The following is a 23,333-nucleotide window of genomic DNA, read 5'->3' as shown; positions in this document are numbered from 1 at the left end:
CATTTTATCTAATAGTTATGAATCTTTATGAAAACAATCTGTTTGGCAGGTAAGCTGCGTCTTACCATGACAACAGACTGAGTCCTCCTGAATTCCTCAGCAGTAACAGCCTAAAGATCCTCTGATTAATGGTTATGTCACTGCCACACTTCCTCCCTGACCTCATTAATTCTGACTCTTCTTAATATGCCAATTTTGTAAGTCACTAACCCAGCACGCAAAGACAGTGACCAGTGCCAACCTTCCTGCCGCTGCCTGAAGGTGACTGAATGGCAGCTCCATCACTTTCCCACACCCTGCCCGCAATTCTAGCTTCTATCGTACCATAACCATATATAACACCCTGCAAAACAAATGAGCAGTTCTAAATTCTGTAATTCAGCAGTGTGACTTAATAATGTGAAGCAGTCTATATGTGCCAATTATGGCATTCAATGCAATACTAGATCTAATCTTCCAGCTCAAAAGGGACATTCCTCTGCAAAAATGATTTAGACTTCATTTATCAAGCATCTGAAATAAATGCCCAGCCCCATACAGATATGAAATGACAGTGCCTGAACCTTATTAGTAAGATCAAGAGAAACCTAGGAGCAATGGACAGGTCACCATCATTAGGTCAAAAGGACCACTGTTGGGATGCCCAGGATCATTCTCTCCTTGTATAGTCAGAGTATACAGGGCCCATTAGGTAGAGGGCATATTCTTTCAGTTGCTAGTGCCACAGATGGGTCTTTCTCCCACCACCATGAGACCCCTGCCTGTCCTTTCTGCTGGTGGGGTCAGAGGCAGTGGTTGCTGGGCTAGTGGTAGGCATAACATACTTTCATATCCATCATTTGGCTAATGGCTACACACACAAAATCTGTGTGGCCATGTTGTCCACCTTTAACACTGCACATGTATATCTTTGAAGCCAAGAGATGTTCAGGTCTTCTGGGTGCCTATGAATACCATGATCTAAGCTCCCTTTATTTCTGCAGGGAACTTTAAGCAGTTTTTTTTTACATCCTCTAAATTGCACAAAATGTAACCTATGGACCCATACCTAAGTACACAGTTCAGAGGTGTGTACAGCTGAGGGTCGCAGCAACCTGAACACTGCAAGTCATGTGTTCTTAACCATTCGCAAATGTGTGTACAGCCTGCGAGTGTTAGGCTGGGAGAACACTTTGCAGAATTAACTGCATTTTTCAGGAGTGCACTCCTGCAAAATACATGCAATTCTGCTGCAGTGTGTTTAAAGCCTTTTAGGGCCCGTTTCCACTTGTGCGAAGCTGCATGCGTTTTCAGCATGCAGATTCGCATAACCAATACAAGTTGATGGACCTGTTTCCACTTGTCAGAAATCCTGTGCGGTTTTCTGTGCAGGAAAAATCTGCACGGCAGAGCCCTCAGAATTTGATTCGCATACAATGTATGTAATAGGAAATTCGCATGCGTTCTTGTATGCAAATTTTACAGCAAATTTGCGGGCGTTTTCGCATAAAATCAATGCAAAAGCACACAGGCACTGACATGGTTAAATTCGCATACTTACTAACATATGCAAAAACACCCGCACATTCGCAGTAAAATTTGCATCCGCGTGCAAAACGGGCCCTTAGTGTTTCTTACGTTTTCCTCAGTGAACTCTAAAGTGCGGTGTTGTTCTGAAAGCAGCTAAATATCTAATCTAGTTTAGCCTGCTCATATCCACTGATAGCCAGCATGTAAATGCATGGAAACCTTACATAAGTAGTTTCCAGTTGGATGCATAAACTTTCTTATGAACTCAGCATAAAGCTTTTCTCTAGGAACAGATCTAAAATAGTGTTTAAAGAGAACCCAAGATGGGTTTAAAAAAAAAAAAAAAAAACGCCGCCGTGCTAGCGACATGCAGCGTGTTGCTAGCAGGCTGTTTGCATCCAGGCTGTCACTCTCCGCTGCTCCTCTGGCCCCTCTATAGTGCCGCTCCCCCTCTGCGTCCCTTCCCTCCCCACCTCTGTAAGCGGATTGGAGGGAAGGGACGCAAGTGGGGAGTGGCGACAGAGGAGGTGGGGGAGTGGCGGTAAATGACAGCCTGAATGTAAACAACCTTCTAGCGACACGCTGCATGGCAGGGTTTTTTTTTTTTGGGGGGGGGGGGGGGGGGAATTGGACAGCAGAGCGCAGGGGGGTCTGGGGGGGTACAGTATAGTAACAGAGGCTGGCGATAGTATGCACAACCAGCCTTTGTGTCCTAATAGCATTCTTAAAACCCACCTCAGGTTCTCTTTAACCACTACTGGACCACAGTAATTGAAATCTACACCCTTTTTGTGGCTGCTTATCCCTGCCAGGGTGTAAATTTCAATTACCAAGCTCGCACAGACCTGCCGCTCTTGCCAATCTCTCCCTTGCCACAGCCCCTACGCTCTGCAGTCGCAATTGCTACAGAGCACTGTGAGGCGGTCAGTCGCCAATTTCATTGGCTCCTGACCCCGTGATCACTGTGAGCCAATCCCATTGACCACCCATTTGCTAAACCATCACATTCCACAGACTCTGGGTGATGGGGAGACATCGTAAATCCAGAGTTCAAATGTGACTTGGCAGAGTACATACCACAATTCTCTTCAACTTATAACAAATAGTGTATTTAAAACCCCTCTTCCGAGCACATGAAATACAATGAATGGTGGCATTAAACACCATCTTACCAGCATATGAAATACAATGAAAAGATATATATTAAAAAAAAAAAAAAAAAGGTAAATGCCACAATTTTTATTTTTTTCATTCCTTATTTCATATGCTGGTTTAGCAAACTAGTGGTCTTATCTATCATAACTTACCGTAGCTAGCATGCCTGTGAGACCCTCCTGTAGTGGCAACTAAAGCTGGCCACTAACGGTCCGATTTCTAGCGAAAAATCGTTCGAGCGATCAGAAATTCTGATCGGACGAAAAATCGTTCACTACACCATCAACTAACCAATCATTGCTTCCTATCTATCACGACCACCAAGAAAATCCAAATTTTCGTTCGACGAAAATTCATTCGGGCGACATTTTTTCCACTCGTTCATAATCGATTGTGTCCACCTATGGAGATAATTTACAACCAATCCGATCAGAATTTCTGATCGCTCGAACGATTTTTCGCTAGAAATTGGACCGTTAGTGGCCAGCTTAAGGCATCTGATTACATTTATGTTTGCAAAAGAATGTTTCTCCACTGAATGTCCAGTGTATATAAGCTGTGTTTAACATATTGCCAATATGCAGGAACAAAGACCAATGAAGGCTTATTAGCCGAACGCTTAGTTTTTGATTTGAAACGTATTTGTTTTTAATAAACTTTTTTTATTGCGTTAGCTTAAGAAATATTCAATCAGGTATGCACAGTTCACATCAAAATCTTGTACATTCTTTGCACTTCCATGGTCCTAATTTAGACAATGTTACCCACTCCATTTTTTCCATTGTATACTTAATCTTAACAGAATATCAACATTATCCTATAAACAACTAAACAAGGACATCATTTTAATTGTCCATCAGCACAAGTACCATACTTTGCATATATTATCACTCCACAAGTTCTTGTTCTAGGTATTTTTGTTAAACCATCTGCCTTATGTATCCAAAAACCATACAGATAAGTTAATTGGCTCCCACTAAATTGGCCCTAGACTGATACATACATAGACATAGGACTATAGTAGGGATTAGATTGTGAGCCCCTCTGAACGACAGTTATAGTGTACCTGTAGAATAAAGTAAAAAAGTTCCCCCTGTGGGGGGGGGGGGGGGGGGTAAATTACCTTGGGAGGGGGAAGCCTCTGGATCCTAAAAATACTTTGCCTGTCCTCTGCAGTAGAGGAGATCCAGCACTGGGTCCCCCAAAGATCTTCTAGTCAGCTGCTTGTTGGCGTGCCCACATGCACACCAGGCATCCCGCTCAGGTTCCAGCAGAAATAGTAGAGCCCAATCGGGTCCACTCTACTGCGCAGGTGTAGACACCATTGTTTTTGATTTGATCCTTTTGGGCTGCCAGTACTGGAACGGATGGACAGAGGAGCGCAGAGGAAGCCTCATTAGGAACCAGAGACTTCCCCTCCCAAGGTAAGGACTCCCCAGGGGCACTTTTTTCCTTACAGGTTTTCTTTAGGTGACAGGAAAATGTACTCTGTTAAGCGCTGCAGAAGAAGATGTCAGCACTATACAAATACTAAATAATAATACAATTATGCATTTCGTTTCCCAGGTATACCTAGTGATTGTTGTTTGCAATACCACAATGTATATTTAAAGTTATCCATCATTACCACTATCTCTGAAGTATTATAATAAAATTCAATAAACCTTCTCCAAGGTTTCCAACCAACTGGGTGCACCAAGAAAACCCCAACGAGGAGGTAATCGACTAGAAAAACTAAGACAGAAGCTATGTGGCTGTACATAACTTAGGCAGGTACTAGCACTGGTCAAAACAAGAAAAAACAAATACCAGTATTATGCTTTTCAACTGCCCAATCATATATTAATATGAAATATGTAAAAGTTCCAAAAGTTACATACCTGGACCAACTGATAGAAACCAGTGGCCCAAAATATAAACATACAAAGTTACATATACACATAATAGCGGTTGTTATATGTCCCCACCTGCCAGTGGCAATAAATCATTTCAAAAACCCTAGTTGTCCCCAGGACAGCACGCGCAGCCCCCCCCTGCCCCCCCCCCCCCCATACACACGGACAACGCACTCACGCACATGATAGATGACTCCCGGGGTTGTCACCCCATCTGAACTGCCAGCAGGACATCTAATGGTGCCTTTATAACAGTGGTCTCTCAGTCCTAAAATAAGGTACAATAAGCAAATAATGTGAAACAAGAGTCCCATGCAACTATACACGCTATGATGGTATATCCATATTAGGAACTTCTGAACATAAGGCTATAAGAAAGATATCCGGCAAACAGCCACACAGTAGAAAACACAGTTCCTTGCATTGGATGGCCAGTATATCACATAACAACCGTTATGTGGTTTTGAATACATAATCCGTTACTATATACGGGTACACTTTTTTTCCTCCTGATTGGTTGTGCAGAGGTTATAGTGTATGGTTATTGGCCTGCAGTGAAATCAAGTGATTCAACTTTTGAATTAATGTGATGGAAAACAAAAAGTTACTTTCTTAAAACAAAGTATTTGCAATAATTCAGGTTGTAGTTAACCCCCAGATTTCTCCCGATGTATCACTGCTGAAATATGCAAATTATCCATTGTTTTTCCTATGAGCTAAACACACCTCCATATCCACTGGAATGCAATGGTGTGTCAGCTTGTAATTATTACAGAGCCACACTAATCCAACATGCATACAGACTGTTTCTGGCTGATTGATCCTCATCAGTGCATGGCATGGATTAGTGTGGCTCTATGGAGTAGTTACAGACTACCCAGCAAGCTCATGGTGAACCAGAACTTTTCGGAGTGTGTAAGGGGCTACAATGGACCAAAAAGCCCTCCTATGCCTCTTCCCCTTCCATGCGCAGTCAGTAAAGGCTCTATGCAATATTTGGATATCTATACCATATGTGTGAGGCTCACGCTCAGACTCCACCTGCTAGAGAATTGCTATTTTTCAGTGGAATCATAAAAGAAGAACTCCAGTGAAAATAAAGTAATAAAAAAGTGTGTCATTTTTACAATAATTATGTATAAATAAATTAGTCAATGTTTGCCCATTGTAAAATCTTTTAATTCCCGATTTACAGCCTGACATTTATCACATGGTGACATTTTTACTGTTGGCAGGTGATGTAGCTGCTGCAAGCTTTTTTGGCAGTTGGAAACAGCTGTAAACAGCTATTTCCCACAAAGCAACAAGGTTCACAGACAGGAAACTGCCAGGGGTACGTTCTCAGAATTTCTTGTGGGAGGGGTTTCACCACAATATCAGTCATACAGCGCTCCCTTATGGTCTGTTTGTGAAAAGGAATAGATTTCTCATGTAAAAGGAGGTATCAGCTACTGATTGGAATAAAGTTCAATTCTTGGTCAAAGTTTCTCTTTAAAGTGAACCTAAAGGCAACAAAAAAAAAAAAATGAGATTAACTCACCTGGGGCTTCCCCCAGCCCCCTGCAGACAATCCTCCTCCTGGCCCCAATAGCAGCATAGGGGGCGATATACAGGCTGGGAACGCGAACAATCACTCGCGTGCCCATGCCTGTCAGCCCGGTGACGGCCAAACCGGAAGTGTTCGGCGTGTCCTGGGCCATCGGAGCGGGGCTGCGAGAGCACCGATCGTCTGCAGGGGGCTGAGGGAAGCCCCAGGTGAGTTCATCTCTTTTTTTGTTGACTCTAGGTTCTCTTTAAAGAGACATTGAAGCGAGTAAAAAACTCGCTTCTTCTCTTATATTTAGCAGGGGCATCTGTGCCCCTGCTAAACCACCGCTATCCTGCCACACAATGGGGGTCCCTTACCCCCCAATTCCCCCCCTGCAAAATCTACGACCAACTTGGTCGTAGATTTTGCTGCTCCTAGAGGCAGGGGCTAACGGCTGCAGCCCTGCCTCACAGCGCGTCTATCAGCGGTGCATCGCCGCCTCTCCCCCGCCCCTCTCAGTGAAGGAAGACTGAGAGGGGCAGGGGAGAGGCGGAGATACGCACTGACAGACGCGCGTGAGGCAGGACTGCAGCGGTTAGCCCTGTCTCAATGCGGAAGAGATCCCTGGCGAGGACGGAGGGGATTTGGGGGGTAAGGGACCCCCTTTGTGCGGCGCGATAGCGGTGGTTTAGCAGGGGCACATATGCCCCTGCTGAATATAGGAGAAGAAGCGAGTTTTATACTCGCTTCAGATTCTCTTTAAGCACATACGATGGCATGGCTTCAGTAAAATAAAAAAAAAAATAAAAAGAGGAAAAAAGCTAAACACTCAAAAAGGGAACTAACTATCCGTGATGTTTAATAAACAGAAGATAGGGAATAATTACAGGCAGATGGAATGCATGCTCACTGCCCAGAGCTAGGATGAGTAATTTGTTCCGTCAACTCCAAGAGGTGTGTTCTGCTACACTCAATGTATGCACTGAAAATACACAAATAGCCATGGGCTGAAAAAAATGTCCTTTTTACCAAATGGTATTATGACTGTCCAAGGACACTGCTGCTGATTAGAGAAAACTAAACTCAGTCTACAATACAGCGCCTTGCAAAAGTATTAACACCCCCCCCCCCCAAATGTCTACAACCGTGAAGATTTATTATTTGGTTTATTGTGAAGCAGACAACAAATGGGACAAAATAACTGAAAACTTCAGTGTGCATAACTATTGTGGAGCCACCTTTTGTGAAAATTACAGCTGTAGGTCACTTTGGAGAAGTATCTATGCACTTGCCACTGGGATTTTTGCCCCAGGCAAAACTGCTTCAAGTCTTTCATGTTGGTTGTTTTTTGTTTGTGAACAGCAATCTTCAAGTCTGACCACCGATTTTCTTTTGGGTCGAGGTCTGGGCTGTTATTAGGCCATTCCAACACATTTAAAAGGTTTACACAAGGTGTGTGGTGTGTGTGTTTACATACATATTTTGTGTATGTATAGGGGGTTGGTCAAAATAATGGAAACACCTTGAAAATCAACAAAATATATTTTAATATGGTGTATGTCCACCTTTTGCGGCAATTACAACCTCAATTCTCAGAGGTATTGATTCATACAAATTGTGAATTGTTTCCAAAGGAATTTAAGCCCATTATTCAGTTAAAACACCCTCCAGTTCTTTTAGAGACGATGGCGGCAGAAATAGACTTCTTACTTGAATCTCTAATAACGACCATAAATGCTCAGTAAATGTTGAGGTCTGGGGATTATGGTGGCCAGATGAGATGCTCGACTTTATTAGAATGTTCCTCATGCCATTCTTTAACAATTCTAGCTGTATGGATTGGGGCATTATCATCTTGAAAGATGGCATTCCCCTCCGGAAACAGTTCTTGAACCATAGGATGAACTTGGTCGCCCAAAATTCCTAAATAGTCTCGGCTGTTAATTCTTCTATGAAGGGAAATCATTGACCCGGCGGATTTCCAAGAAATAGCACCCCAAATCATCACAGAACCCCCGCCATGTTTTACGGTTGGGAGAAGGCAGTCTGGATCAAATGCTTCTTTCGCTGTCTGCAAACGTACACTCGGCCAGAGGTCAGAAATAAGGTAAACGATGATTCGTCAGAGAAAATGAAATTTTTCCACTCCTCGAGGGACCAATTCTGGTGGTTTCTACACCACTGTAAACGATTTGAAACATTTGTCTTTGAGAGCAGAGGTTTTCTAATTGCAGTTCTTCTGTGGAATCCAGATTTGTGCAGCTCCCGACTAACAGTTTTTGTGGAAACTGGGTTCTGTTGGAGTTCATTCAGCTCTGCAGTGATTTCAGGATTTTGCGAACTTTTTTAAAAATTAGATTTAGAGTCCGACGGTCTCTCTCAGACAACTTCGACTTTCGGCCACAACTGTGCTTTGCTGAGGACGTTATTCCTTCTCTTTCAAAGGCAATCATTACTTTTGAGACGGTACCTCTTAAAATACCAAGCATTTGGGCAGTTTCTGTTACAGTAGCACCTGCCATAAGAGCACCAATAATTTGGCCTTTTTGAAAGTCAAAGATCTGCCATTTTTATAAATTATAACCAACTTTGGTACAAATATCTGTAAAAAATAATTTTAATTAAACAGATCAAATAACAACAAAAAATTAACATATGCCAAGTTTTGATTGCTTAAAACATATTCAAAGATTATGATGCCAAAATGTTAGGCGTTTCCATTATTGTGTCCAACCCCTGTATGTAACATGCACATATATACACACACACATAAATACAGTACACATACGTACAAACACACACACACAGACAGTATAATTTCATTATGGTAAGCTCCAAGGGACCAGGAAAAGTGGTTTACTATATCAGAAGTTAACTAGAAATAGCCCAGCATGCCCTGGTACTTTCTCAGCTGTGCAAAGGAGCCACTCTGTCCTCCCATTGGAGGTACAGTACAAGCACTTGCATATTTGGTGGACTACAAGGTTAAGTATGGCTGCATAGCCAGGCTGGACAAATCACTAGTACAGTATCCAGGGCTCCTTAAAAATTGCAGTCGTTACTGAATAGAGGAAGCCACTCGCATCCTGTAAGTGGCTCCGATACCTCCCTGGGCAGGACTTGCAGCACATGCCCTGCAAAACTTTCTGCTCACACTTGAGCCTATGATTAAGCCTCTCTTCAAAATGCAGCCAATCATGATAAGCCATCTGTAATGTGAGTGGCTCTGATACCTTTGCAGGCAGGACTTGGCACTCTCCTCTCCCCTTAGTTTTGCAGCGAGTAGGCCTGCTCTGATCTGCACTACAAGTGAAAGTAGCCTGTACTGCATTCCACACACTACCTGGAGCATTATTGCCTAAAAGGAAAGAGATACCCGGGAGTGAGTTCAATCCCCTGGGAGGACAATGACAATACTTTTATCGGTGATTGCAAAGTGGAAGTGGTAACACTGCACCCTCTTGTTTATGTTCACATTATTCCTCATTTTCCCCAGGCTGCTTATTTGTACAGTACTGTATATCCAGTGCCGGTGCCATTCTTCTCGTCTTACAAATGTTATCAGGCATGAACTCTCTTGCAACCAGCCTGAACAGAGCAGCTGACCATGGGCTTCACACTGACATATGACACATGCACCTCCCACTGTTTACCATATCTAGAGTCAGCATGCTTAGGGGCCAAAAAACATTTTACTATAACAGAAGTTTTATTAGATCAGGCATTGCTCCCATAGACTTATGATGGAGATTGGCCGGGACCTGGAAAGATGGTTTACCCACATGTTTACTATATCAGTTTATTATAACAAGATTTTTTTCCCTTAGCTTAGATTATTGTGTACAGATCCATCACATAAAGTAAGATTAACCACATAAGGTGCATACACACACCAGACTTTTTCAAACTACAGGTCGGCAGACCCGCCCACGGGGTGGTCATTCTGAGGACAGTTCCACATGAGTACAAGTTGTCGTAGACTAATAAGACTGATTTTGACTGATCCGCTCAGCGGGTGTTTGCGACTGAAAGGACCACAGGCTTACACCCCCCTAGTGATCAGGCCATTTTTTACAAATCAGCACACTGCAGCTTTAACAGTGTGCTGCACAGCAATACAACTTAGCAGACAAATGAGTTTGCCCCCCTTCCTGCCCACCAACAGAGATTTCTGTTGGTGGGCTCTTAACGCTGCTGCAGGATTTGTTTTTGTTTTTTTTCTTAATTTGTAATTTTATTTTTATTAAAATTAGTTGTTTTTTTTTTGGGGGGGGGGGGGGGGGGGGTGTTGGCCCTATCCTCTCCCTCCCCTCGATGGCTAATCAGGGCGATCCTCTCTCAGAGGCATCAGCCTATGAGAGGGGATCGCGGTCGGAGCCGCTCCAGGGGACAACCAGGTAACGATTTTACAGCAATTTTACCTCGATTTTAATGCAAATCAATGGGAGAGTTTTATTTTTAAAAGCCCTCAGAAAACTCAGGGCCAAAAAGCACTCAGAAAAGCACGTAGGCCCCATTCACACTGCACACGTTTCCAGCCGCGTTTTGGAAATGCGTGCAGGTGGCCGACACGCACGACATCAGACAGAGCATAGAGTGCACTGTCTGATGTTCACACTGCATGCGTTCCGGACCTGTGCGGTCCGGACAGGCAGCAAACTCAGACACGTGCATATTGCAGTCCCTGTAACACCTTGGAATAACTGTTTTACATGCTTAAAAAGTAACCTGCCCTTTTTTATGCAACAGCTGAGTTTTAGATTAAACCCTTGTCCTGGATTCTCCATCCAATAATATCTGAGTGTAAGAAAAACTCACTAAGCCAGTCTGGACAATGCAGCCTCTACTCATCTACAGGTCACTGAACCCTCCTCCCTGTGCAACACTAATCTTGTAATTTATTCTTCAACTTACCACAGACTCAACTTTCTTCCAGATATCAAATTGCAACACTGCGACAATGCTCTTCCTACTAATGTAACATTCACAGACAGGTTTCCATCATTTGACAAACCACAGCCTGCCCACAGCACCAGGCACAGCCAACCAAGACTTAGCCATTTTCAGTCTTCATTAATGTACAAAACTAATATGAACCTGCAAGGATGGAAAATGTGGGATAGGGAATTGCCAAAACTGTTTTTAAATTTAAGTGTGTGGCCTGGCCAAACTATCGGGGCATGGTATAGTTTGGCATTGGTGTGTCCAATAAGAGAGGCCTCATTTGACCTCTACCCCACACCGACTGTTGTCTCATGTCCAATACAGCCATTCTGCCCAGTCACCTACCTAGCACCATGCAGCCATTGTAACCCAACCACGGCTGCCACTTTTCCCAGTACCCTAACATATTTCCCCAGTGTCAGCGGCATGCAGCATGTCTCCTTCCTGCTCTCACAGGTGGATAAGGCTGTGCCAACTACAGCATGCTCCTCCACTTGCACTCACCTTTGGGAGATGAGTCAGCAAAGTGGGCAGAAAGCCAGCTCATACCCAGCAACTTCCCACCTATGATTTGCTACAGCAATACTATCTACCTGTCACACAGCCACAATCAGATAGGTAACAATGGCTTGCCAACCCCTGACCTAGCTTTTGCAGTCACTGGAAAATTATGTTTTAATAGATTGCAGTTTTGCTAACAATACAAAGAAGGGATGAGCAAAAATGTTCATAACCTGCATCTCTCCATTGGCCCAGGGAGGTTATCAAAGTTAGCTAATCAAAACTTCAAGTTGATAGTCAATCAGCTACTTTCATTGGTTTGGATTTCTTTCCCCTCTTGGGACAATGAAATCTGTATGTTAGAATTATTTGCTCATTGCTAGTCCAAAGATCAGCACTCATCTCCATCTGTATATGTCCTAAAGCATTATACTGTCAGACTTCTATCATCCTAAATTATTGCGGTGATCCCCATCTTCTACATTATCCCATACTAAATCTTTTTATGGCATTGCTCCCAGCAGCATGTACCAAGAGGCATCCCACCTCTCTTTTTCCTTGAGGCCGGTTTCACACAGAATTTCTGCAGCTGCGGTGCGCTGCTGCCCGAGTACGCAGTAATCCCCACCTGGCAGCAGGCCAAGCAGGACGTGACGTTCACTTCCTGAGGCCGAATCAATTATGTGTGTGGAAGTGTATTGCTAAAATATGGTTCCGCGCATGTGCGGTGCGTAAAACTTGCGGCAATCTTTAAAACATGCAGATCGCCATAGACTTACGATCCGCCGCACATCACCCCAGAGGCCGCACGGTAACATTGGATTGCGCTCCCGAGTTGTGATGTGCGGCGGATCGTAAGTCTATGGCGATCTGCATGTTTTAAAGATTGCCGCAAGTTTTACGCACCGCACATGCGCGGAACCATATTTTAGCAATACACTTCCACACACATAATTGATTCAGCCTCAGGAAGTGAACGTCACGTCCTGCTTGGCCTGCTGCCAGGTGGGGATTACTGCGTACTCGGGCAGCAGCGCACCGCAGCTGCAGAAATTCCCACACCGTGTCATATGTAGTGTAATACACCCTATAGACTTTCATTGCCCTAGCGTTAGGCTGCAGTAAAATGCCGAAACACGCCAGTGTGAAAGGTCCCCGATTGTACTATACACACTGCATTATGATTTGAGCATGCGTGTCTGTACAGGGATCCCTACACAGTACAGATGGTCAAAGAGATGCTACGAATTTCAAGTTTACACAGAATTCATGCAGCTTATCAAATGCATGCAGCAGCTTAAAAGCCATTTTTATCCACCAAAGACAATTCCTAGGGGATTCTTTGGGGCAGCTTTGGGGGTGGCGTAGTGGTTAGCGCTCTTGCCTTGCAGCGCTGGGTTCCCGGTTCGAATCCCAGCCAGGTCAACATTTGCAAGGAGTTTGAATGTTCTCCCCGTGTCTATGTGGGTTTCCTCTGGGCACTCCAGTTTCCGCCAACATCCCAAAAATGACACAGACAAGTTAATTGGCTTCCACCTAAATTGGCCCTACATTATAATATGTGCACTACACGATATAGACATATGACTATGGTAGGGACTGGGGTTGTGAGCCCCTCTGAGGGACAGTTAGTGACAAGACAATATACTCTGTACAGTGCTGCGTAATATGTCAGCGCTATATAATTAAATAAATAATTTGAATATATATGTAGCAATAAATCAAACCATATAAAGAAGAAACTGTTGGGTCGACCGCTACAGAGAAAATGTGATTCACATGTTAATTATAACATGGAAAAAATTGGTCCTTTGTTGCTCGCATAGGTCAGTAAGTCATATCCTTCAGTTTCACCTGCTCTGCATACATTGACCATCACTAAACAGCAGTTGGGAGGATTATCATAGTTTGTCAATGAAGACGGAGGAAGTCACCTCTTCTGGCACATTAAAAGGATACATTCACGCTACATAAAAAAAAAAAAAAAAAAAAAAAAAAAAATCAAAATCCACTTACCTGCGGCTTCCTCCAGCCCCTGGTGTCCTCCGCTGCAGATGGTTCACGTGGTCTAGCTGATGTGATCAGGTCTGTACAGCGCAGGCGCAGTAGTTCTGCGCCTGCGTAGTACAGACCTGATAACTTCAGCAAGACGACGTGACCTGCGCGGTGAACCTGGCGAGGTCGGCTTCTGCAGCGGAGAAGACCGGAAGCCACCTGAGCTGCGGGCAGGGCACAGAATGGCTGCCAGGGGCTGGAGGAAGCCCCAGGTAAGTTTTTTTATTTAGCTTGGACCTTCCCTTTAAAGCGGAACTGTAGATTCAAATTAAACATTGTTTCACTTACCTGGGGCTTCTGCAAGCCCCCATCAGCTATCCGGTCCCGCGCCAAGTCTCCACGAGTCTCCGTTCCCCCGCCGCCGCTCCGTTTTGTACCTCGACTTGTAAGTCGATGCCAGCGCAGCCCTGCCAAGCGTATCCTTTCTTCGCGTTCCCCTCTGCAATAGCGAGGAACGCGAAGAAAGGATACACGTGGCCAGAGCCGCGCAGGTGCAGTGGCCCGGCGCGAAACCGAATATAGCTGGCGGCGGGAGAACGGAGGCTCGTCAAAGAGCGGCGCAGGACAGGACGGCTGCTGGGGGCTTGGGGAAGCCCCAGGTAAGTGAAACAATGAGTTTAATTTGAATCTACAGTTCCACTTTAAAGCAAATCTAAGTGGTATAGAACCATGGTCCAGAGTCTTCCCAGATCCTCCTCAAGTCCATAGCTGCTGCCAAAGGCCCTCTTCTTCTAGTGGCTGTGCTTCAGTCCAACTACGAGCTTTTCCATACTGGGTATGTGTGAGAAAGCTCCACACATGCCCAGTAGAAGGCACTTGCGCACCGAGGAAAAAAAAAAAGCTGTGCACAAGCATCTTTGCTCTAATGGACATTTGCAGACCTTACTCGCACATGCTCAGTTCAGAGAGGCTCCTACTTGGACAGGAGAGTGGCCACGAACACATAGGTCTTCAAAAATGTTTAGAAGGATCCAGCATTTGCATGGTGGGCGCCAGGAGGATTCAGCAACCTACTACTGATGTAAGTAATATAATCATTTAACATTTTGTTTACTTTAAAAAAGTTTTTTTTGCCAGCAGATACTCCCCATTAAAGGGACACTTAAGTCAAAAACAAAAAATGAGTTTTACTCACCTGGGGCTTCCAATAGCCTCCTGCAGCTCTCCGGTGCCCTCGCCGTCTCCCTCCGATCCTCCTGGCCCCGCCGGCAGCCACTTCCTGTTTCGGTGACAGGAGCTGACAGGCTGGGGACGCGAGTGATTCTTCGCGTTCCTGGCCACAATAGCGCCATCTATGCTGCTATAGCATATATCATATACCATATAGCAGCATAGAGGGTGCTAATGTGTCTGGGAACGCGAAGAATCACTCGCGTTCCCAGCCTGTCAGCTCCTGTCACCAAAACAGGAAGTGGCTGCCGGTGGGGCCAGGAGGATCGGAGGGAGACGGCGAGGGCACCGGACAGCTGCAGGGGGCTATTGGAAGCCCTAGGTGAGTAAAACTCATTTTTTTTGTTTGACTTAAGTGTCCCTTTAAGGTTATTAGGGCAACAACTGTGTTGGTAAGCGAGATGTGAGGTGCCTCAGAGGTCTGTCCTCTCTCACCTGTCCAACCTTCCACTATCTGCTACCCCCACTGCGTTTATAACCCAACATTCTGCTATCTCCTATCCTGTTCACTTGTCCTACTCACCTTTAGGCAGGGTTCACACTTATTGCAAAAAACTTAAAGTTTGTCACAACCTTTTTTTTTTTTAACGTTAAAATTTGTGTTCGTATGCAAACTTTCCTGCACAATTTTTTAGCGCAGGTAGTGAAAGTCAATGGGAATTTACATGCAATGTGCAAATTTATGCAGCAAGTAGGAGGTTTCTTTGCACATGCACAATGCAGATTTAGGCAGAAGTTCAGTTCGTAACTGACTTTTTGCGGTGAACGCATTTTTTACACAATGGCAAAATGCATGTGAATTTTAAAAAGTGAACCCTGCCTTACAATCTGCTAACCATTATTCTGATCACCTGTCCTACCCAATACAAGTGTCTGCTAACCCCCAGCTAGGACACCTGCCCTAACCACCCCTATTGTCTTCTCTGCCCCAAGAAAGCCACTTGTCCAGCCCACCACTCAGGTCACCTGTCCTACCGCGTTCCCACTCTCTGCCAACCCCATCCTGGTCAATACAACAACCTCTTCCTTATGACTTTCCTCCCTGGCCCAGAGAAGCAACATCAGGCAGTTTCTTGCAGCTAGGTATCTATGTTGAAAGCTAACATGTGGATTTGCAAACACTGCCACTGGGCTGTTTTACATTGCAACTAATAGGAACTTGGTGGCTGGCCAGTGGGAGGTGGAACCACCCAACAAATGCGCAAATTCAATCACCTATGCGAATGAGGCCTGTCTCCTGACCTGTTTTAGGTAATCTAAACAAATACTTTGCCATAACCTCAAGCATTTACTATACCTTTGAATTAACCATAAACTAATTATAGGCCCTGAGGCCTGTGTATTGGTTGCAGTGTGGGTTGTACATAGGAGGTAACTTGTTTCCCCCTATTCCTTTAAGCCCCATATACACACTCAACAGCAGTCTTTAAAGGGATACTGTAGGGGGGTCGGGGGAAAATGAGCTGAACTTACCCGGGGCTTCTAACGGTCACCCGCAGACATCCTGTGCCCGCGCAGCCACTCACTGATGCTCCGGCCCCGCCTCCAGTTCACTTCCGGAATTTCTGACTTTAAAGTCAGAAAACCACTGCGCCTGCGTTGCCATGTCCTCGCTCCCGCTGATGTCACCAGGAGTGTACTGCGCAGACACAGACCATACTGGGCCTGCGCTGTGCGCTCTTGATGACATCAGCGGGAGCGAGGACATGGCAACGCAGGCGCAGTGGTTTTCTGACTTTAAAGTCAGAAATTCCAGAAGTGAACTGGAGGCGGGGCCGGAGCATCAGTGAGTGGCTGCGCGGGCACAGGATGTCTGCGGGGGACCGTTAGAAGCCCCGGGTAAGTTCAACTCATTTTCCCCTGACCCCCCTACAGTATCCCTTTAAAGGCCCATCTACACGATACGATTCTTTGTGTGATTCGATTACGATTCTATTTACGATCCGATTAAATCTGACTTATCCGATGGGGATTAGATTTGCCATTGTTTTGCAATATCTTGCTATTGTTCAAGCAGCTGATAAAACTGGTAAGAAGTCAATCCAAATGTTGAATTGATTTCTTATCAGCTGCTTGAACAATAGCAAGAGATGCTTTTTAGGTGTTTCACAAGAAAAGTTGTGAGAACCTAAATAATGCTGGGAAAACACGTTAAGTTTTTACTTTAGATAGATGGGTTCGATAGATAAATTCCAACCTGTCGGATCTGGTCGATTCTACTTTCATTTCGATTCTCCTCATTCAAGTGAATGTAATTGATAAGAAAAGATAAGGAATCGAGAGTAGAATCTATCGAAAGCGAAAACGACTGCAAAAACGAACGCAAAAACGCATCGTGTATTCCCGCCATAAGGGTCCGTTTCCACTAGCCACCCCGTGTGGCTGGGAGACGCGCGGCAGCACTTCCGGGTCTGCAGGTACGTAGACGAATCCCAGAAGCCGTGCCATGCACGGCTATGGGATTCACTACCTCCCGTGCAAAAACTGTGGGCAATGCCGGCTAAATCGCTAGGGCAAGCGTTTCGGCCGGCGGCGCCATTATTTCCTATGGTTTCCTCGAGCGATTTGCCTGCGGGGTGTGTGTGCAGATTGTAAGCTTGGGCAGGGCTCTCTCACCATTTTGTGTCTTGGAAGTTATTATACATTTTATTCATCATGTTACTGTTCTCACTGTAATTACCAATTCTGTATTTTGTTACCAAATCTGTTTTTTGTATATTGGTGTATACCATTGTCTGTATTATTATTTACCCCAACTCCTTCCTGTCTGGCAGAACACAAAGGGTAGCCTTAGGACCCTTCCTCTCCAACCCTGTACCATTAAAATATGGTGTACCTCAGGGCGCAATATTATCCCCTTTACTTTTCACCATATACATGCTGCCACTTGGAGAAATCATACAAAAACATGGCCTGACATATCATTGCTATGCTGATGACACCCAGCTATATTTGTCATTCAAACCTGGCATCACAGACCCTACTCCACAAATAAACGCATGCTTAGCTGAGCTTCAGGAGTGGATGAATAACAATTGGCTAAAACTTAATGCTGACAAAACTGAGGTTCTTGTTATCGAGGGCCAGGGCTCAACAGCAAAGCAACCCCAGTCTCAACCAACACCGCTAAGGATAGGGAGCTCAGACCTGAACAACTCAGACTGTGTGTGCAGCCTGAGCCTGGGAGTACTGATTGATGGGAAATTAAGCTTCAGGAATCAAATCTCAGCTGTTGTGAAACATTCCTTCTTTCATCTAAGGAATATTGCAAGGATTAAACACCTAATTCCTCCAGAGGATCTTCCAACCCTAGTTCATGCTTTTGTCACATCAAGGTTAGACTACTGCAACGTCCTCTACACAGGCCTGCATAAGAAAGACTTAAGCTGAGTACACACGTACGATAACGATCGTTCGAAAACGAATGATAACGACAATCGGACCGATAATCGTGCGTTCCAAATTTTCCAACGATCGTTTTTTTGGACGATAACGACCGTTATCGTTCAATCCGACCGATCCAACCCGGCGGATTTTTTCTAAAGATAATCGTTCAATCGTTGCAGTGTGTACAAAGATCGTCCGATAATGATTATCTGTGGAGTAGTACGCATGTTCTTATTGCCTGTCATAACGTCACTTCCGTTTGCGCACGCATTTTTTTATCGTTCGTCGTTCAGTACTTTATACTTATATCGTTCATGTGTGTACACAATCGTTCATTAAGAACGATCTTTTCGGTCTAATTTGAATATCGTGTAAACGTCACGAATCGTTCGTAACGAACGATCTTTATCGGACGTGTATACGAACCTTTACACCGCCTGCAATTAGTACAGAATGCCGCCGCAAGGCTGTTAACGAGCCAACCCCGTTCATTGCCACATAACACCAACCCTGTGCTCACTCCACTGGCTACCGATAAAATGGAGAATTCTGTTTAAGATTGGCTTACTGACATTCAAATCCTTGCACAATCTGGGCCCTGGACACCTGAAGGACTTGTTGCAACTGCATCACACCCCCCACAATCTTAGATCAAAAGGACGTAACACCTTGGTCACCCCCAGAGTCCACCTCAAAACCTTTGGAGACAGAGCCTTTTGTCATGCTGCCCCTACACTTTGGAACTCCCTGCCACACCCAATCAGGACAGCTCCATCCCTGGAAGCATTTAAGTCTAAACTGAAAACCTACCTCTTCAGTCTGGCATTCATGAACATCTGACTATCTCCTCTGTAACACAACCCAGACTGCAACCCTGTATTAATCTGAGACACAACTATGCGCTTTGAGTCCTATGGGAGAAAAGCGCTTTACAAATGTTATTGTATTGTTTCCTTGTACAGTGCCACGGAATATGTTGGTGCTTTATAAATTATTAATAATAATAATAATAATAATAATAATAATAATAGTGTACACAACTATGACAAGGGCTAATATTGCGGGTCCACTGTCTGTGCTGTGGTGCAGGAGACAGCAGAACAATTCAAAGTTATAATTATGTACTAGGACTTGTCTGTGGACATTAGATAGTAAGCTCCTTTGATAAAGTTTTACAAGACAAGATGGTTTATATGCACAATGCTACAAATGTAATGTCAAGGTATAATTTTTACACTTAAAACGTTACACACTCACATCATTCAGGCATATTGTCAATATTGTATTTGCCCATTACATTGTAGCCCTGAAAACAGGTTTTGCTGAAAGGAAAGGAAACTGCAGATTTCTGCCTGCATGACTGGAAAAGTTACTACCAAAAACGACTCATTCTGGCAGAGGAGAGAATCTTCAATCCTGAAACTGGAAGTAACATGTCACATGACATTAGTCATATAAAATTAGCAGGAAATTGGAACTACAGGTCTTGAATGAAATCTGTCCACCAAGACAAATTCTGTACCAGGAATACTAGGGGAGTGTCTACAAATTACAAAACCCAATAAGCATTCACTTTAAATAAATACACAGCCAGGCCATTGCTGATTCATCAGCTACCATACTAGGACATGTAGTTCTACATGAACTACTGTAGGTGAAGTCAGCATGTGTCATCCAGCCTACGGAATATCCACCATTGCACAGTCATACAAGATTAAATAAGCAACATTACTCTGCAGGACCAGGTAACTGGGAAAAACAATTAAAGTGGACAATTAACGGACAAGAGAGAAAATTTGGAGAACTGCACCCTGGATGTATTTAAACGCCTTAGCCTGTCTAATTTCCCCTCATCTGTGTCTAATCACAAGTTGTATTTTTACCTCTCCTGTGACACCTGCCACGGCAGATAAGCCAATCTGAAAGCACAGGATGTTAATAATATGCCTGCTTCCATAAAAGCAGGAAGTAGAAACACTGGAGTTTTATTTTAGGATTTGTATAAGCTGTAACAAAGAAACTTTTTTCTTTAAAGGTTTTTATGCTGTTGTGTATCTTACAGAGCAGATGGGAAGTTCTGAATTCAGTCCTGCTTTAAAACACTATGGTAGGGGAAGTTATTCTAGACAACACAAATTCTGCTCAATAATAAGAAAATTATTATAGCTCCAGCAAATTGAAAACTCATCTTGCAACTCCATACACATCCTGGTATCGATATTAATATATCCACAATATAGATCTACACAGTGCAGTGTATGAGATATCTCTAGTTTAGTCAGGGCTTATATTAGCAGTTTCTATAGATAACCTAATTATAGATAAAGTGTCCTTATTGAATAGCAAAACCAACAAATCAGGCTAAGCCAAACATAGTAGAGAGATTTTACAGATAACCTTAAAAAAACAAAAACAAAAAACAAGCTACAGCTTCCTATGCCAACAGCTTCCATTTCCATTAATCATTACAGAACACACATCTTATATGAAATTCCTGCTGGAAATTCTCAGCAAAGAATCACCCAAGCAATCAGATAAATGTGCTGGGTTTAACAGAAAATAAACCTCAATGTCCGAAATCAACAGTGAACAATTCTAATGGTGTCCATATATGGTACAATTTATTTTCATCCAATCTTACCATTTCTATGTAGTATAAGGGTAAATTAAGTAAATATACTGAAGGAATAATTTTGGCAATTTAGGCTTATGTTACATAGAAATGGTAAGATTGGATGAAAAAAAATTGTACCATGTATGGGCACCATAATGGTGATCATTTGACAACAATTTAGTCGATCAGAAAAATACTTTTTTTATAACTGGTTGTGAAGGATAGAAATAGAATGTACAACTCACTGGAGTCACTGCAACAATTTTTTTTAAATTTCCGATTGCATTTATCTGTTCACTCCTGTCGATTCTTTGCTTAAAATTGTACCGTTAGTGGGCACCTGAAAAGTCGGGTCCCATGAACTGGCGCCAGAACATGTACACACAGTATATAATATGCCCTCAATATAAAAACTAAACTTTACACTATGTACCTTCTGTGTATAGACATGTATATACAATAAAATAATGATTTGACATTACATAAGCATGTCCAGTCACATAAAGTTCAATGTAAGTGGCAGCATTGGACTCACCTGAGGTCGGTTGTTATACTTTATATCGGAAGAATCTGAGCCCTTCATGATGTCCTAATGTCCCGAGGGGCACCTAACGTGACCCTATAATCCGAAGGTCCTGATGTCCTCCCTCCCTGTGGAGGGAAGTGCTGAACAATCCTCTGTCACCCGCTGTGTGCCCCCTGGGGTGTCTCCTGTGCCTCTTTCTGGGTAGTTCCCGGTGTCGTAGCACTTTTGGTGTCCCTCTGGTGTGACACTGATCACAGCTCGGATCTCCTCCTCAGTCGCACACAGTGAGCCAGCTCTCTTCCTGCTCCGAATTGTCAGGTAGAAGTTCCAGGTGTGGTCAGAGCAGTTCTCACGAGATCTTGGGTATCCTCGCCCCTTCCAGGTGAGCGCCGAGACAATACCAGCCTGAAACCGAGAGAGCAGTGAAACCTGATGCTTCCGTCATACACCTTCCCCCACACTCCTCCTACCAATACCACCCCCCCTCCCTACGGGTGAGGCTGGACGATCACCGGGAAACTCTATCGCCCGTTATATTAGCACTAGTTCCCTGCACAGCAGCAGTGGCTATACTAGATCTCCCGCAGACCTGCACATGTATCGGGGTGCAGAAGTGTTTCATCTCAGCTTACTTATCAGAGAGCAGTCAGTGGGAAAACACACTCAGCAGCCAGTGGCGTAGCTAAGGAGCTTTGGGCCCCGATGCGAGTTTTACATGGGGCCCCCCAAGCACTCTATACATAACAATTGATACGGCGCACCAAAACCTGCCAATGGCAACTACAGTGTCAGAGGTGCAAGAAGGGGATGGGGAACAGTTTGTTAATGATTACCAATATTAAAAGTATCTATAGAAGTGATTATTATGAGCACAGTACCAATAGGGAGCTAATACTGTAGTTGTGGGAGGGCCCCTTGGGGCCCCTCTGACCCAAGGGCCCCGATGCGGTCGCTACCGCTGCACCCCCTATTGCTACGCCCCTGTCAGCAGCAACATCCAACAGGGAATCCTGGCTGCCTCAGTCACTTCCTGACTCTCGGTATACACGCCCTGTTTCCCTGCAAATAAGCCCCAGCATGAATTTTCACTAGTTTTGAGGGTGCTTAAAATAAAAGCCCTAATGCCCCCTTCAAGTCCTAGTTACAGTACATAAAAAGTCATCAATTGAAAGTGTACCTGAGATGGGGAACAAGTTCCTTTTTTTCTTACTTGGGTCTTCTTTCAGCTCATAGCTTGACAGGTGCATTGGTTTCCTCCCCATGACAGGTCTACTCTAGTTATATTTTGTGGAGCTACAGTATACTACCTAGTCTAAGCTGGTAGGGTCAATGGGTAGGGTAGTATTGTAAAAATAGTTATTGGGTTGTACCAGTGGCATAGCTAGAGATCATGGGGCCCCATAGCAAAATTTTCATGGGGCCCTTAGATGAAGCCACTCTTAAGCAATGCCACCTGTCCCTACCCTATGGATATGACATAATTGGGCAATTAACATTTCTATGCAATTAACACTGCTGCACATAGTTCATAGGCACTGAGAAAAAGTCAGAGGTTGGCCTGCTACAAAGCTACATACAAGATATATACTTGTCCACATCGCATAACATATAAAGTTTACAAGCCGTCCATGCATCCTCTTGCGGCTTCCATCAGCTGTGTAGTAAAGTCCACCATAGGTTGCGTGTATCCTAGCTCATCCCTACGCGTTTCGTCATGGGGCGTGAGTGGCTCATCAGGGGATGGATGCATGTGCTCACAACTGTTCATTTATAGTTCATGTCCCTCCCTGCCTGCATGTCAAGATAGGGCTTGTGTGTGCGTCACACAGCCCATAATGCTTTTTTAAACAAACTGACCGCAAAGAGTATATCCCGGTAGAAAGTTGCCACCACCTGGCGAGGATTAGAGGTATCCCAAAAGGCCAAATGATCAGGGTCTGCAGAAACTGCACGGAGGTGGATGATTACAACAGTCAAGTGAGTATTATCAAGAATAGATTTATGCAGAAAGGCTACCAAGAACCTGAACTGGATAGAACGGTGGCGATT

General features: G+C 44.2%; 1 protein-coding gene across 1 annotated transcript in view; it reads right to left on the bottom strand.

Annotated features, from left to right (window-relative positions):
* Positions 1–21,675, bottom strand: part of ST14 (ST14 transmembrane serine protease matriptase) — a 97,049-nt gene extending 75,374 nt beyond the window's left edge. Inside the window, 1 exon segment of the mRNA XM_068240384.1 lies at positions 21,294–21,675. Coding sequence (XP_068096485.1) covers positions 21,294–21,341 — 48 coding nt within the window. The 5' untranslated portion in view covers positions 21,342–21,675.
* Positions 21,676–23,333: the final 1,658 nt, after the last annotated feature.

Source organism: Hyperolius riggenbachi, chromosome 6 (genome assembly GCF_040937935.1).
Source record: "Hyperolius riggenbachi isolate aHypRig1 chromosome 6, aHypRig1.pri, whole genome shotgun sequence".
NCBI lineage: Eukaryota > Metazoa > Chordata > Amphibia > Anura > Hyperoliidae > Hyperolius > Hyperolius riggenbachi.
The sequence above is the reverse complement of the archived record's forward strand: the minus strand, read 5'-3'. Positions and strand labels throughout refer to the sequence as shown.